At 41.1% G+C, this 15706-nt stretch overlaps 1 protein-coding gene across 1 annotated transcript in view; it reads right to left on the bottom strand.

Moving 5' to 3' along the window:
• Positions 1–3948: 3948 nt before the first annotated feature.
• KCNH8 (potassium channel, voltage gated eag related subfamily H, member 8) overlaps positions 3949–15706 on the bottom strand; it is a 280000-nt gene continuing 268242 nt past the window's right edge. Inside the window, exon 16 of the mRNA XM_005863634.2 lies at positions 3949–6053. Coding sequence (XP_005863696.1) covers positions 5349–6053 — 705 coding nt within the window. The 3' untranslated portion in view covers positions 3949–5348. The remainder of the gene's footprint in view (positions 6054–15706) is intronic.

The raw sequence follows: 15706 nt of genomic DNA, 5'->3' as shown, positions 1-15706 counted from the left end.
GTGTGTGTGTGTGTGTGTGTGTGTATATATATATATATATGTTTATGCAATATATTCATGTTAGTGACTACATTTCCTGGGCCCTTCTGTAAATACAAAGTTTAAGAATTTAATTACCAAAATGCGGATAAAGATGAATCAGAAGCCACATGGGTTGCGGCTAAGATAGCTGGGAGCAGAGACAGCCCATTTTTACCCTGATGCCTCCTCAAGGACTTTTTTTTTTGAAGGTTAATGTTGACTTGATTATTAACACTGACGAATAGACTGTTGGGGGACATATTATATAAGTAGATTGGGACCTGTGCAGAGAAGATGTCAAAGGGACTCATTTTCCAAAAGTTAGCCTGGGACAGGTAGGGGAGGGGGAAGAAGGAGGGAGCAGAAGGGAGAGAAGAGCGCAGAGAAGCTGGGGGTGAGGGAGGGGGGAAGGGAGAGGCAGGGAGGAAGTTGGGAAGAGGAGGTGGGGGGAAAGAGGGGAGGAGGAAGGGGGAGGGAGAGGGGGAGATGTCAGGAGGAGGGGAAGGAAGCAGGAGAGAGTCAGGGGAGACAAGTGACATTTGCTTAGCATTCATTTGATGCCAGGCAGTGTGCTTTCACATAAATTACTTCATTCAACCTTCACAAAATTCTGCAAGTTAGATACCTTTCAATCTCCAATTTTTAGATGAAGAAATTGAGACTCAGAAGTGTTAACTCGTCTGGGGTCACAGAGCAAAGAAAAATGGTTGGAAACAAATACTTCTAGGTGTCCCTCTAAAACTCCTTCTTTCTCAGTATCATGTTTATTTGAAGTATTTGCGTTTGGGTAACCTGAAAGAAGGAGGCAACGGACAGCGTTTTGGAACAGGCTTTAATTGAGGGGCACATGTGCTGAGGTTCTGTCTTTCATTGATGACCGTGATCTAGGGTGGGCTATGTTTGGAGTATTATAGAATTCTGTAGTAAAGGCGTGTCTTAAAAGGATGCTCTAACTTACATACTTCATGAGAAGATTAATGTCATAATCTTGACTTAGCAGTTCTATTCCACACAGGGCCCTTCCACAGCAATTGTCATTTTTCTTTGTACTTTTTAAAAAATTCTTTATTTTTGAAAGTATTACATATGTCCCCCTTTTCCCCCACTGTCCCCTCCCAGCCCTCCCTCACACCCTAGCCCAGGCCTTCGTCACAGACAATAGGGGGGCAATTGTCATTTTTAAACCAAATAGTTGGCTTGCTTCACATCCAAATAGGATTCCTCCCTATCTATGAAGAACTGATCAGATTATGAGACTTCAGCAGGCACTTTTTTTCCTTCTAGAAAATCCGAATAAAACAAGAAGACAGAGACCTACAATAAACAAAAGGTACTAGTGTAGGGCACATAGTAGGTTAGGTACTTGACCATTATTAGTGGAAATAATGAATAAATGTTGGAAGGTTTCTTGGAGAAAGTGACTGATAATTTTTATGAAAAAACTCATTGATGTGTTAGGAACTGTGAAGAAGTAGAATTGCACACAATTGTCAGTTTGAATTGGTTTGATTCTAGTGGGCCCACCTCCCACAGAACCAATTAAGGGATGATTACATTATCTAAGGGATGATTACACCACTTAGGACAGTGTTTCTGGAGTTTGTTTCCTGTAACATCCATATCAGAACCACTTGGGACCCAGCTCACATCATGGAGGTCAGGACCCTGAAATCTCTATTTCATTAAGATCCCCTGGAAATATATTATTCAAACTAGAGCTTGAGACTACTGATACAGGGGTTAACCAGGCCTAACTATTAATATAATTATAGGCCCAGGGCTGTCTTTAATAGAATTTAGATGCTAGTCCATTTATGTATAAATTAGCCAGGACTCAGTCTTGTATTACTATAGATTGTAGACTAACATTTCCTAATCTTTAGTGTATATAAGTCACCCCAGGAGTTTAGTACATGGGAGAGACCCAGGCCCCACCCAAAGGGGCTAGGTTGTTGCCAGATTTCCCATAGTTTAAACAAGTACCCCATGTGATTCTGATGCAGGCATTCTGCTAACACCTGATACAAAGCCCTTCTGGAAAACAATATGCCTCTCAAAGAGTTACTCATCTCTGAAAGGATACCTTGTTAGTGATCTTCCCAACTCTCCAGGCAATCAACTCCATTGATAAGTAGTTTTAATTGCCAGAAACTTCCTCCTATGTTGAATTAAAATAAAGTCTTATATAATGTTAGTCTGGGACTCTTAATTAGAACTACACAGAAGACTTTAGTCCCCAATATTATTTTTAAGAAAATATACTTGACCAAAAAAATAAGTGCTTCTGTTCCCTCTCGGATGATCCCTGCTTGGCTCCTTCAGCTGAGCATGGGTAGATGAGGAGAACGAAAGCGCAGGGCTCCAGAAGTGCATCCCTGATCAGAAGACAAGGGCCTTGCATAGCAACATTGTTTAGAAAGTCAAACATCTAGAACAACTTGGAATTCTCATTTCCTAGAATAATATCACAACATGCAAAAACAAACAAAAGCCAAAACATGTCATTCTAAGCTGCCCAGGATAAGGGAGGGTCCTGTTTATCAGAATAATGATGAGAGAAAAGACTAAGAAGGACAAGGCGTGGCTGATTCAGATGAGGCAGGAGCCCTCCTGTAAGAAATCTGTGGGAACCCTTACTTCTCCCAGGAGCTCGCTCATTCTCATCCCGTTGCAGATGTGCCCAGGGTAGGGAGCTGGTTCTTACACCCGCTCACATCGGTTGTGTGGAATAGATACAGCGAAGGTGACTGGCTGGAAAAATGTGGGCACGTTTCTAGGTCTCTCACTGGACTCCCCCAAATCCTCAGAGCTGCACGAATTTAGCCCATTTGTATGCCTCCTTAAAAAAATAGCAAATATTTTATTTGCAGATTTCAGAAGAAATTAATTTCAAAAGTCAGCAAGAATGAGGAGGGAGGAGTACCCAGAATAGCCATGGGGGTATTGTGTCTATCATTTAGAACAATGTGATGGGGCAAGTTAAAAAAAAATCCATGTCCCAATTATTCATTTATAAAATAGAGATGATCATAACAAGTAGCTTTTAGCATTGCTCGATGATTACATGTAGAAATGTGTTAGTTCCTAAACATTTGGTACACTGTCGGTATTCAAAAAACAGAATGGGAGCCCTAACCGGTTTGGCTCAGTGGATAGAGCGTCGGCCTGTGGACGGAAGGGTCCCAGGTTTGATTCCAGTCAAGGGCATGTACCTTGGTTGCGGGCACATCCCCAGTGTGGGGTGTGCAAGAGGCAGCTGATCGATGTTTCTCTCTCATCGATGTTCCTAACTCTCTGTCCCTCTCCCTTCCTCTCTGTAAAAAAAAAAATCAATAAAATATATTTAAAAAACAAACAAAAAACCAAACCAAAACAAAACAGAATGTCAGTCATTAGTAGCATTATTATTGTAGTGCTAGTTTTCCAGAAAGCTATTTTACCAACCAACACCAGTGAGTTCTTTCTGAATGGTACTTCAAACGAGGACGTCGGTCAGGGAGCAAAATAGGGAATACAAATGATTACATTAGACGGTTCCCTTTGCCTCAGTTTTCCCATTCACTCAAGTAGGGAGAGATTCAATATGGAAGTGGGAGCGTAGAGGACATTGATTTTTGAGTGACCTGCCTCATAAACATGTTCTGTTTCCACATTTTCTTAGAGATTTCTTTTCTTTCTGTTATTCTAGCCTATTTTAGGTTATAAGATTCACACATCAGAAGTCTTGCTTGTTTAGATGTTTTTAATGATACAATTCTCAGGTTGTTGATTCTCTGTGGTGGGAAATAAGAATAGGGGGACTCTGGAATGTGAATTCAATAGGTTTTCTAAGAACGTCTGGGATGATTAGGTCCTAAATGTTCTTAAACATAAAATAAAATTTAAAAAAGGCGTTTAAATCCTTAACAATTTTTTGGGGGTGGGAGCATTATACGTTCCAGACCTTCTCCAGCCTCCTTGCTGCGTAATCTCTGGGACTCTTTTTTCTCTCTCTGTAAAATGAGAAGGAAAACACCTGCTCCACTTCACTTAGAGCATTGTTGAGAGCTTTAAAAAAAATTAAAGTGCTGATCCCATGCAAGTTGGCATTTCTCTCACAAATCATAAATCAGAAGTCTTGGCTCAATTTTGGAATTGTCACTGGTCTACAAACCTCTCCTGAAGGAACAGCACAGGGAGGCACCCAAGATTTTCTCCCTCATTTTGAGGCCGAAACGGCTCACTGTAGTTGTGATTTCATATCCCACAGACTACTTTTGGGTTCCTGCACAACAAAGTGTGATGCCTAGAGAAGGGGTATTTGTGCTGGCACCGAGAGCAGCCTGGAGTCAGCAGAGTAGGTGGAGCCCCTACCATGTGCTGGAGCTTGTGTACTTGACACTGAGTCCGTGTTTTCACTTCATTTCATCAAGTGCATGGTCGTGATTTCAGAGCGGTGGGGCAGGGAAGTGAGATCTCTAATGAGAAGGTCTGACCTCGCTTTTCTCTCATCATCCAGAAGCGTGAGGATACATTTGTGGCAAACTGCATGCAGATAAAAGGGTGGTGGGGGGGTGCCTTTTGAAACTACATCCTCTTAATAATAAATAATTTTTGATCTACTATACATAGCAGTAGTGCACTTCTTGTTAAAATGGCAAGCTTTTTTTTTTTTTTACTAAAATGAAAACATTCATTTCTTTATAAATATTTTAAATAGTTTAAATACATATTTCATACCAAGGATATAAAAATAGGCTCTCTTTGTTTTTTGATAAATAAAGACATCATCATTTACATGGCAAATAACGTGCAATAGCTAACCACTGGCCACCAGCTCTACTTGACTGATTGTCTTAGGAGATGACATGCAGTGATGTTTGTCCCTTCGCCTCCACAAAAAGAAAAATAGGTCAGCGGGAGCCGCGGGCGCGCTCCAGGCCAACAGTGCTACGGATATTGTTCAAGGATGACAGACAGACACTCGGGAGAAACCTTTGCTGCCCTTCACAAAAGCCACCTGGGACAAAACCAGCCCACACGTTCTTTGTCTGGGACTTCTAGCTGCTCAGACCCTCAGGGTCTTTGCATTTTTACCCAAGTCCGCCAGACAGACCAGTGAGTTAATACCTGTACAGGAAAAATGATCCTCTCGCGTGTCTAGGATCTAGAAAGTGTCTGCTGCGGCATGGAGGTGCCTGTGCCTGGCCCTGGCCCCTCGGCTGGCTCTCTCCCGCAGGACTCCCCGCTCTGCTCGGTCCGCACGTCGGCCAGAGGCACAAAAGGCAGCCAAAGCGGGTCATGCACTAGGGGGTTTGAAATTGGCAGCCGCCTCCCGTGCACTAACATCATACGTTGATGGCTTTGTTATCTTTCACGTCGGCTGTGCTTGTGACAACTTGCAATGGAAAGTTCTCCAAGGGCTCAGTAGAGATGGATGCCAGTCCTTCCCGGTCCCAAGACCCGGGCAGGTTTTCCAGACTGAAGGAGCTCACGGCTCGCTGGCCGAAGCTGCCCGCCTCTGACCTGCTGGGGAGAACCAGGTGCAAGGATGTTTCCGAGGAGGAGCAGACAGAGGACGAGAGAGTCGCTGAAATGGACTGCAGAGGCGTCAGCGTCGTATCCGAATGCGGAGAGACGCACCTTAAAAATTGCAAGTGACCCTCCTGCACCACCGGGTAGTGGGCGGGTGAAAAATCAAGGTTTGGAGAATGAGCGCGTTCACTGCCTGCAGGGTTGGGCTCCGGAGCTCCAGTTCGCTGGGGGCTGGTCTCCACAGAGGAGGGATCCACACTCCAAATGTCGGAGGTGACATTGCCGTGACAAAGTTGTGCTTGGGTGTAGGCGGCTCCGCCTGCTTGCAAGTGTAGGCAAGGTTGGTGTGCACCCCAGGCCATCCTGCTCTGGAAGCTGTCCCTGGAGGGCTGCGCGGAGGTGGTGTGCAGAGAACAAAACCGTGCTGGCTGCCGGGGTGGCAGGACGTTTTCTAGAAGTTGCATCACACTCCTCATGTCTTTACCTAACTGGGAGACCTCCTGAGCCAGGGTTGTCACCTGTTTGGATAAAGCAGAGCAAAGGCCATAGTCAGAGTGCATGGTAGTGATTTCAGAGCAGCGAGGCAGGGAAGTGAGATCTCTAATAAGAAGGTCTGAGGGCTGTTTGGCCTCTATGCCAGTCAAGTTCAAAGGGTGAAGGGGAAACTGGGAACCTGACCTAAAGCCACCCTCATTCTGAGGGAACTTAGAGAGACATAGTCTGGCATTCTTAATCCATGTTTCTGGGGTTCTTGAAAAAAATTTGAAGTGTGGGCCCATCATATCCTGTACCTCTTATTTAAAAAAAATGTTTTTATTGATTTCAAGGAGAGGAAGGGAGAGGGAGAGAGAGATAGAAACATCAATGATTAGAGAGAATGATCAATCGGCTGCCTCTTGCCTGTAACCTGGGCATGTGCCTTGACCAGGAATCGAACCGTGACCTCCTGGTTCATGGGTCGACGCCCCACCACTGAGCCATACCAACCGCACCTGTATCTCTTAAATACTGATAGTATCTTTTACCTTCTCTGAGTTACTAGGTGCACAGTGGTTCACACAAATTACTTCACAACATGCTGAGTGAGGGGGCATTGCATGTAAGGCACTCAGCACACCACCTTCCAGAGCAGACAGACAGTGAAGGAGAGCGCTCACTTGGTCCTTTCTGGTCAAGAGCTACGCTTATGATAGATCCAGTGACAAACTGGCCTTCAGTGATGATGTGGGCGGTGAGCAAGAGCCCACACCAGATGTGCCAGGGAGGGAGTCTGTGGAAAAAGGGAAAGCTGCAAAATGAGAGAGAGAAAGAAAAAGACCTTCAAGGTAGGTGAGTACAGATAACCACTGCGGGGAACCTGTGTGTGCTGGGATCCATCAGTGAGCTCGGGACCTCGTGAAATTACAACCCAAATTGTGTGGTATGGGCTTAAATTCACTTTTCCAGGTTAGACATCCAGCTTTTATGAAGATTTTGAAAGGACATATGACCTTTAAACACTTAAGAACCACTGAAGAGTCTTCATTATTCATTTTACACTTAAAAGCAATAATAATATTCACTGGAGGATTTCTTTTCCTAACAACCACATGACTTTTTTAAGCATGAAGACCACCAGAAGTTTGAATTGGACTTAAATTCAGCTTTTCTGGAGAGTTTATATTCCACAATGTGGAGGATCTGTATTTCAGAAAGCAGGGCATGGATATATATTTTCTAGTCTGTGGTTAGGTTCATAACATTAACACCTTTTATAAAGTATTTTCTCTCTGACTTGATTTTACTATCATGAACCACAAAAGTCCAATATAAGCAATTGAACCCATAGGATAAATACCATCGGAAAACGAAATAAACACAATGAGCAGTTCAGTTTCAGTGATGCCAAAACCAAGATTGTTTTGGGCAGACTTTTTAAGTAGACGTTCCTAGTTTATCCAGTAACTTAATTCAGTCCACTTCCTCTGAATGAATTCTGAAACTAATTCTCCCTGGCAGGCCCATCAGGAGGTAGTGCCTCTCAAAGCAGGCATTTAAAAAAAGGCCAGAAGGAGGTTCTTCCATGGTTCAGGCAACCCACTGGCAACACCTGCCTTGAAATTGCCAGGCCAAAACTATTTCTGCCTCGCTGCTGGCACGGGACTCGAGGGACCCAATCGAACACTTGTCCAGGCTTTTCAGCGGATCTAAAACTTCTGGCAACGAAGAGATACCTCTGAGCCTCACAGTTAAGAAGTGAGACAGTGAACTGAGAACGATTCTATGTGTTTTGAAATTTCCACTGCAGGTGGTCAATTTCATACCCGGCCAAGCCTCAATTCTAAAGTGTATAGACCAGGCTTAAATCAGTATCGGGATCTCAGCTCTGTAGACTTGCACCCTTGGGTTCTATCCTGAATTGATTAGCTCTTCTCTCAACATTTCAGAGGAAGACTGACACTCAATGAGATGTTAGAAGGGACCTATTAACCATCCTTTCCTGTAGGCCAAGTTTAATTCCTATATCACATTCACTGGGGCTATATAAGCTCAGACCCCAATAAAAATGCTTTTGATCAGCCTTTTATGTAGATTGAATAAAGACACAGTCTTTGAAGAACAGTTTGCATTTTAGATACATAATGATTATGTTGTTTAATAAATGTTTGAGTAAATTCATAATACAACGTGCTTTCAGGTACATTTTCCCTATCGGTTCTACAAATAGTAGGTAGGGATACATTATTATTATCCCACTTGTGAGATGGGGACACTAAGACCCAGAGGTTAAATGTCATTTTTAAAGGTCACATTATTATTATCCCACTTGTGAGATGGGGACACTAACTAAGACCCCCAGGTTAAATGTCATTTTTAAAGGTTCTTTATTGCCTGAGTGAGAGTCTTTGGTTTAGAATTCAAGCCATGTAAGTTTGGTGCTCTTTCTGTTATAGTACATTATATGTGGAAAAAGACAATGTGGTCAGAATTTGTGAAGAGCACAGATGATACAGAAAGTAGCCCCATGTGTAAAAGCTGTCTGAAATGGTAATTCAACATCAAATAAGTAAATAGTGTCATCTCCAAAAACCCTAGGCGTCTGAACAGTAAAACCTCTTCACAGCAAATTATATGAATGCAACAACAACAAAAGGGATTTTGCAATAAAGAAAAATCTTAAACCAAACAATAGGTTAACAAACATTTTTCCTTTTTTAAAAATAATATGCTTTTATTGATCTTGAGAGAGAATAGAAGGGCAAGGGATAGAGAAACATCGATGAGAGAGAAACATTATCTATTAGCTGCCTCCTGCACATCCCCTACTGGGGATTAAGCCTGCAACCTGGGCATGTGCCCTGACTGGGAATCGAACTGGTGACTCCTTGGTTCCTAGGTCGATGCTCAACCACTGAGTCACACCGACTGGGCCAGATATATTTTTGATGAACTGTATTTCAAGCGTCCAAAATGCCCAGATATTTCCCTATGGTTGATATACCTTTCCATGGCCATGTTCTTGACATCTGACTTTTACTGTGTCTTTGCCACAACTTTGAGGCCATGAACTTTGAATGGAAATCCAGAGTCTTAACTGGCTCCCGGAATGTAAATAAGCATTAACATTTTCAGAAAACAAAATTGCTATATTAGCTCGAACTAAAAGAAGCCAAGAACCCAAGGAAACAGAGCTTTCTTTAGCTCTAGAGGGTAACGACCATTTATGTTAGGGAAGATTCCTGTTGCTGTGTCACTGGGGACCCACCCCTGCCCTTATTAAAGTTACATGAGGAAATTAATCCCTGTTAGCTAAGGGTTCTCTCCCTTCCCGGGACAAAGCCAGCTGTCACAGGAGAGATGGCATCTCCTGGAGGTGGAGACTCCAGTGACACTCAAGGTGACAACATACTGCCACTGAAATTGCTGTAAAGTTTCACTGTACTTTTGTTTACTGCTTCCTGCCAGGCTTGCTAACAACATTGATTCCGAAACAGGAAAGACCTTGGTCTAATCAAATATAGAAAACCAAGAAGGCAGCATCTCTACTTTGTACGTGTGCTGGGGAGGCTCACTGCTTTTTTACAGCACAGTCAGAAGATACACATTTGCTAAAACAGGTTGTTGGGGCTACTTTGTGAACAAGGCTCCATCCACTCAAGGAGAAATGCCTTCATAATACAACTTAAAGCCATAGTACTGCAGAGTTTGTTCAATAAAAACAGCCCAGCTGGTATAGCTCAGTGGTTGAATGTCGACCTATGAACCAGGAAGTCAAGGTTTGAATCCTGGCCAGGGCACGTGCCCGGTTGTGGGCTCAAACCCTAGTGTGGGGTATGCAGGAGGCTGCTGATCAATGATTCTCTCATCATTGATGTTTCTATCTCACCCTCTTCCTTTCTCTCTAAAACCAATAAAAATATATTAAACACACACACACACACACACACACACACACACACACACACACACAAAACATCGTCCAGATAAAATGAACCAAAATTTTCCCACTTAACAGCGCCTTAAATCTATAAATGTTTTGTCACTCATATTAGAAAATAGAAGTTTTTTCTCTCTCTCTAAACTTTTAATCCCTCATCTTCTCTGCAGAGCTTTTTCCTGGCGGCCCATTGATACAGAGCAGTTTGAGCATCATATAGGACTGTGTGTCCCTACTGAGGCTATGAATTTTTTGAGGATAAATTGTTACTTATCTCAGGATCTCCTGGACGCTGAGCAGTGCCTAGCCATGCACACAGTAACTCTCAAATGTATAAATTAATGCTATTTCTGCCACTTTGAAGACCTGGTCCTTATATGGCCTTTGATTTTGTTCTTAGTTCATCTCATGATTTTACCATAAATATCCTAGGGGAAAGCTGACTACTACAAGATTATATTGGGAGATCTGTCATTGACCCTTTCTTCCAAGTAAATATATTAAGAGTATGAATTATGACTATTAAGTTTTTAAATATAAATTTCCTAAACCAAATCCTTGAATATCCTCTAGATTTTAAGAGAAGGTGGCATTCCCACTGTTAAGAATCCCTTTTATTGTGTTTCTTTCATAATTGTGGAGATAGATCTCCTTTGACCAAGACTTCTACTAGACTTCATTTATCTTACTGTTTTGACACTTTGTCCCAGCATAAACTTGATTTTCATGGGTAGTTTAAATTCCCTGGAATTTTCCCTCTATTAATTGACTCTTATTATCTCATGATTACAATATGAGTGTCAAGCAACAAATTCAATTAAGTTGTCAGAATTGTTTTATCAGTTCAAATTTGGCAAACCTTTTACATCCTTGGTTGCTGTCCTGAATGGCTATTTAGATATGGTCTTCTGATTATTTATAAAGATAATAGATAAAGAAACCAGAACATAACACACTGTTCTCATACTTGTATATTAAGTTGCATTTTTTAAATCTATTTTTTCCTCTTCCTCTTTCTTCTCCTCCTCCTTCTCATTCTTCTGTGGATAAGAATCCATCAGTCTGGAACTGTTGGCCAAACCAATTCACCATCACCATCTGCATAGCCAAGTGTTCACATCCAAGATTTCTCTATCCCTTCCAATGTCCCAACTGTTAGAAAGAAGTGACGAAAACACCATCTGTGCTTCCAAGAGGTTCAGTTTTCTATCCAACACTTTGGAGTACCTAAGGATTCTTCTCTGTTCTCCCAGCATCATGCACTTAACCGTACAAATCGTTAGGTGTGTAGCAGGTTTTTAGGCACTGCACTTGCTCTTATTGACCACCACCTCCTGTCATGAAGCACCCATGTGACCACAGACTTATCAACTGTCCATAATAACTCACACACCGATTGTTCCCTACCTCTAAGAAGGGAATCACTAAACTGCCAGCAGGTTCCTCAGAACTTCTGTTGGCTTAGAAATAGTCATTGTTGCTATGGTTCCAGAGTATCTGGTTTTCTCCTCTTGTGTTTAATTTGCTCCCTTGATGTGATTTACTTCTCACCCTCCTCTGAGTCATATTTCCACAAGGGCTTTGTTGAGAATGAAACAATATAATGGATGATAAAGTGTAGTCCCCATATAACTGGTATTATGTCAGAATTCCAGGTGTCTTAATTTGATAAGGTAACACAGGTGCTAAGCTTAGTTGAAAGCTTTGTCCTGGTAGGAAATGCTAACCCAGGAAAAAATTTAGATCAAAGAAAATAAAAGGCAGTTATCTCTACAACTCCTCTTTAGCCTCAGCATGGAGAGGTAAACCCATTCCTGTTAACACTTTAACATAAATATATTAGAAGAAACAGTCTCCAAGTTTTAGCATTGATTGCATGGATCTTTGAAGTGGTAAATACAGGGTGTCCCTCCCAAAATGTATACACACTTTAACAGCTGATAGCTCCATTTTGAAAATGATATGTATATTAATAAACACTGACTTTATAATCATTCAAAATGTGTGTATACATTTTTTGGGGACACCCTATAGTAATAGCAATTACCAGAACCTTTGAAAAAATGTGATTAAGATCTTGTATTTACAATCCAGGGTTTGAGTAATTGCAGTCAGATGAACTGAGAATTTTAGATAAAGGATATGTGAGCCAAAATACAACAATGTGCAGTTTGGTGTTGATTAGAATTGAATAAGGACCAATGTGGGTCTGGGCTGGGGGCAGGTATGACTGGTCTTCATTGTTCTTTATAAATGGCCCAAGGCTCTACACAAATCCTGCCATCTATATATCTTTGTTGATACATGAATGATTTAATGAATAGTAACTTGCTTGGTTAATTTCTTAGTATGAGTTTCTGTTATTTTCATTTGAAGTTAACTTTTGCCAGTCTCCCCTAAATAGCACTGCAAGATGCACTGCAAGACACAGAAGTAAGGGTCACTGTAACTCTAGCAGGTAATTTCATATGAGCTCGGTGTCTTATGGAAGTCCCCACCCCTTCAAACGGGGAGAGATTGGAAAACATTATGTTAGTACATGGTGTAAAGAACCCATCTGCGGCGCTGGTGACCTATTGTCCCAATAACACTGCACTGCCAGCTTTCAGGAGGGAGATTGTGTGCATTAGGCGCAAACACCAATTCGCTGTTCTGTTTAGATTGCGCCTTTTAGAAATAGGAGTGTGAGTTTCATAAAGGAGACCAGAATGTGTCTTTGACAATACCTTTCATTTCACATAGAAAATAGCTTCCTTTCATATTATATTATTCATGTTTTACACTTCTCAGTCTTGCCTATTGGTGTGGTACGAATCCTGAACTCTGAGTATAACTGGAACTTGTGTTGATAGGGAAGAAAATGTGATTTCCATTTTCGTGCATTCAGCGAGCAGATGGGGAACGCATCTGTTAATATAATCTTCTTAGCTTGAAGAGTTCTTGACCCGTCACTCAGTTTTTGCCAAACATGTACACATTTTTCTGCTAGACACAATTTTCCTAAATTCAGGGGTGCTAATTACACCAACCCTCTCCCCCTGCCATGAACACATATACATTTTCACAAGGTAATTAAATGGTGTTTCATTCAATTCTTTGTTATGTTGCATATTTATCATAGGATTCAGACAAGTTCAATCAAACTCCATAAGGAGGCAAAACAAAAAAGATGATCGGCATAATTTCATCCTTGTGTCTTTTGCTTCACAAAGCATTCAAACACAAGTGACAGTCTTTTTATCTGTCAGCTAAAATAATAATTATAGTCGGCGCTTGCATAAATTTTATCCAAATGGGGGATGTCAATCCCATTACTAACGAAAGTTGTAAATCTTGTCTACAGCTGGAGAGACTAGAATGTTGGGAGGTGAAGTGGTTTATCTAAGGTCACACAGGAATAGTATACCCAGGGTTTTACTTTTGCAGGTGCATCTGATGCCTCTTAAATTATAACAAGAGAAGAATTACAAGTCTAGCATTACCAATACAAAATGACCAATTAGAGTCTTGAAAGTGATTACTCCAGTGGTTTCACTGAATTTCTGCAAGCCCAGGCCTTTGGACACACAACTTTATTACTTTAGCTGTACTATGGTAATTCATTATTTATCAACTCTTTGATTGCTTTTCTCATCTATTTTCCTGCTTCCTGTGATAAGGTTTGACTAGTATCCAACTTGCTGTCTTCCTAAGGAATTCTCACTGCTACCAGTGAGCACCAAACAAAGTCTGCCTCCTCTTGAATACCAACTGTGTAGGACAGTGCTTGTAAAGATTTAATGTATATAGGGATCCCCTGGGGATCTTGACACACGTATATATTCAGATTCAGTAGGTGTCGGGTGGAGCCTGGGATTTTGCATTTCTAACAAGTTCCCAGTAGGTGCCAATGCTGCTGGTCTGCACTGGACGGGGTCACATGATTAGTTCCTATTCTTATGGATCCGGTCCCTTTGGTTAAGTCTTCCTGTACTGACCTTTCAGTAAGAGTTGAAAGTTTAGTGTGACCAGCTTTTTTCAAGTCCTTTGGCAAGTCTATAGTTGAATTTTCCCATCTGTTTTGATTTTCTCTAATTTCTTTCAACAATATTGTGTAGTTTCAGTGTACAAGTCTTGCGCCTCCTTGGTTAAATTTATTCCTAAGCATTTTATTCTTTTTCATGCTATTGTAAATGGAATTGTTTTCTTAATTTCTCTTTCATTGTTAGCATTTAGAAATACAACTGATTTTCTGTTTTGATTTTGTATCCTTCAACTTTACAGAATTAATTCTGAGGTTTTGCTTTTTTCCTTTTCTTATGTAGAGTCTTGAGGATTTATGGTGTTTGTGATGGTCAAAGCTGCTGTCTTTGTTCTTGGTGGCTCTCAGTATTTGAGGGTGGGCCAAGACCCATCTTTGTCCAAAAAGGTAGGATCTCAGCAAGTACCTACATGTAAGCTGGCAGCGGGTGGGAAAGTATGCAGTCAAACCCTATCAAGAAGAAACTGGGAGATTGGCATGTTTGCTTGCTCCTTCTGTGCTGAGCCTGGTTATACAGCCACAGGGGTGCTAACTGCACCTATTTCAAAACCACTTATTTTTTGCTATAGTCCTGTGACCCTGTAAGCCCCTTTGGCTTTCAAAGCTACGTATTTTGGGGGCCCACCCCTCAGTTAGGAGCCTTAAAAATTGGGGGCACTCTATATGTGGTCCATATCCTTCAGTCTTAGGGAGAAGCCGGGCGTTAGGGGTTCCCTCCTGATTGTATGGCAATGTGCCAGGTAGGGGGTTTATGGCAAGAGTTTGTCTCAGCCTTTCCTGTTTCCATGTGGTTATTTTCTCATTTGCCTAATGTGTAGACATCACTTGGCTAGTTTCTGTATTTCAGAGGGAATTGCTCTGTGTATAGGTGCACACTCAGTGTGTCCATCAGAGGAGGGAAATCCAGGAGCTTCCTCAGTTGCCATCTTGGAGCATTTGTTATCTATTTTATGTATTTTAATCCATTGTATTTATTATCCTACTGAATCTCAAATTATCCCAAGTTTGACCAATGGAAGACTCTCCATATTGGCTCCTGAGTTCTTTTGACATCATCATTGATAGCTTTATTGCTCTCTGGTATACCAAGGTGTTCCAGACTCATCATGTATACTTCAGACCTCATAAGTGGCTATCACTTATCCAAGAAACTCTGGTATATTTTAGTGGGAAATTGTATTTCAAGACCGTAATACAGACATAGAGATATTTATGGTTATTGGGCCGGTCGTTTTTTGTTTTCTTTTCTTTTGAGAGATTTATTTATTTATTTATTTATTTATTTATTTATTATCAGTGAAACCCTCATGAAAGCTACAAATCTGCGTATGCATAGAGGCTTGAGAACTGGAAAATCGCCAAAAAGCATCCTACAAGTCATAAATTAGTTTGATATATTCCAATTTAGAAACCTGTGTCCACAAAATATAGCATTTAACATTAATAATATATATGTATTAAAATGAAAAAAGCAGAATGGTTTTCCAGCAGTTAAATTGATTTTGTTTTTCTGTGTCAAAAAAGTGAACATATAGCCTTTGTTTATATTTTGCTTTTGAGAATTGATGGTCAAGATCTATGTATGATCATGATGAGGAAGAAAAGAGACTGTATATTTAGATCTTGAGATTGTCTGGCAATTCTATTAGTGTGTTTCAGTTAAACTATTTGTCAAGAAAATGTACAGTGATAACACTAATCAGAGAACCAATGAATGAACTTTACCATAAGCT

This window comes from Myotis brandtii, unplaced genomic scaffold (assembly GCF_000412655.1).
Source record: "Myotis brandtii unplaced genomic scaffold, ASM41265v1 scaffold18, whole genome shotgun sequence".
Taxonomy (NCBI): Eukaryota; Metazoa; Chordata; class Mammalia; order Chiroptera; family Vespertilionidae; genus Myotis; species Myotis brandtii.
The sequence above is the reverse complement of the archived record's forward strand: the minus strand, read 5'-3'. Positions and strand labels throughout refer to the sequence as shown.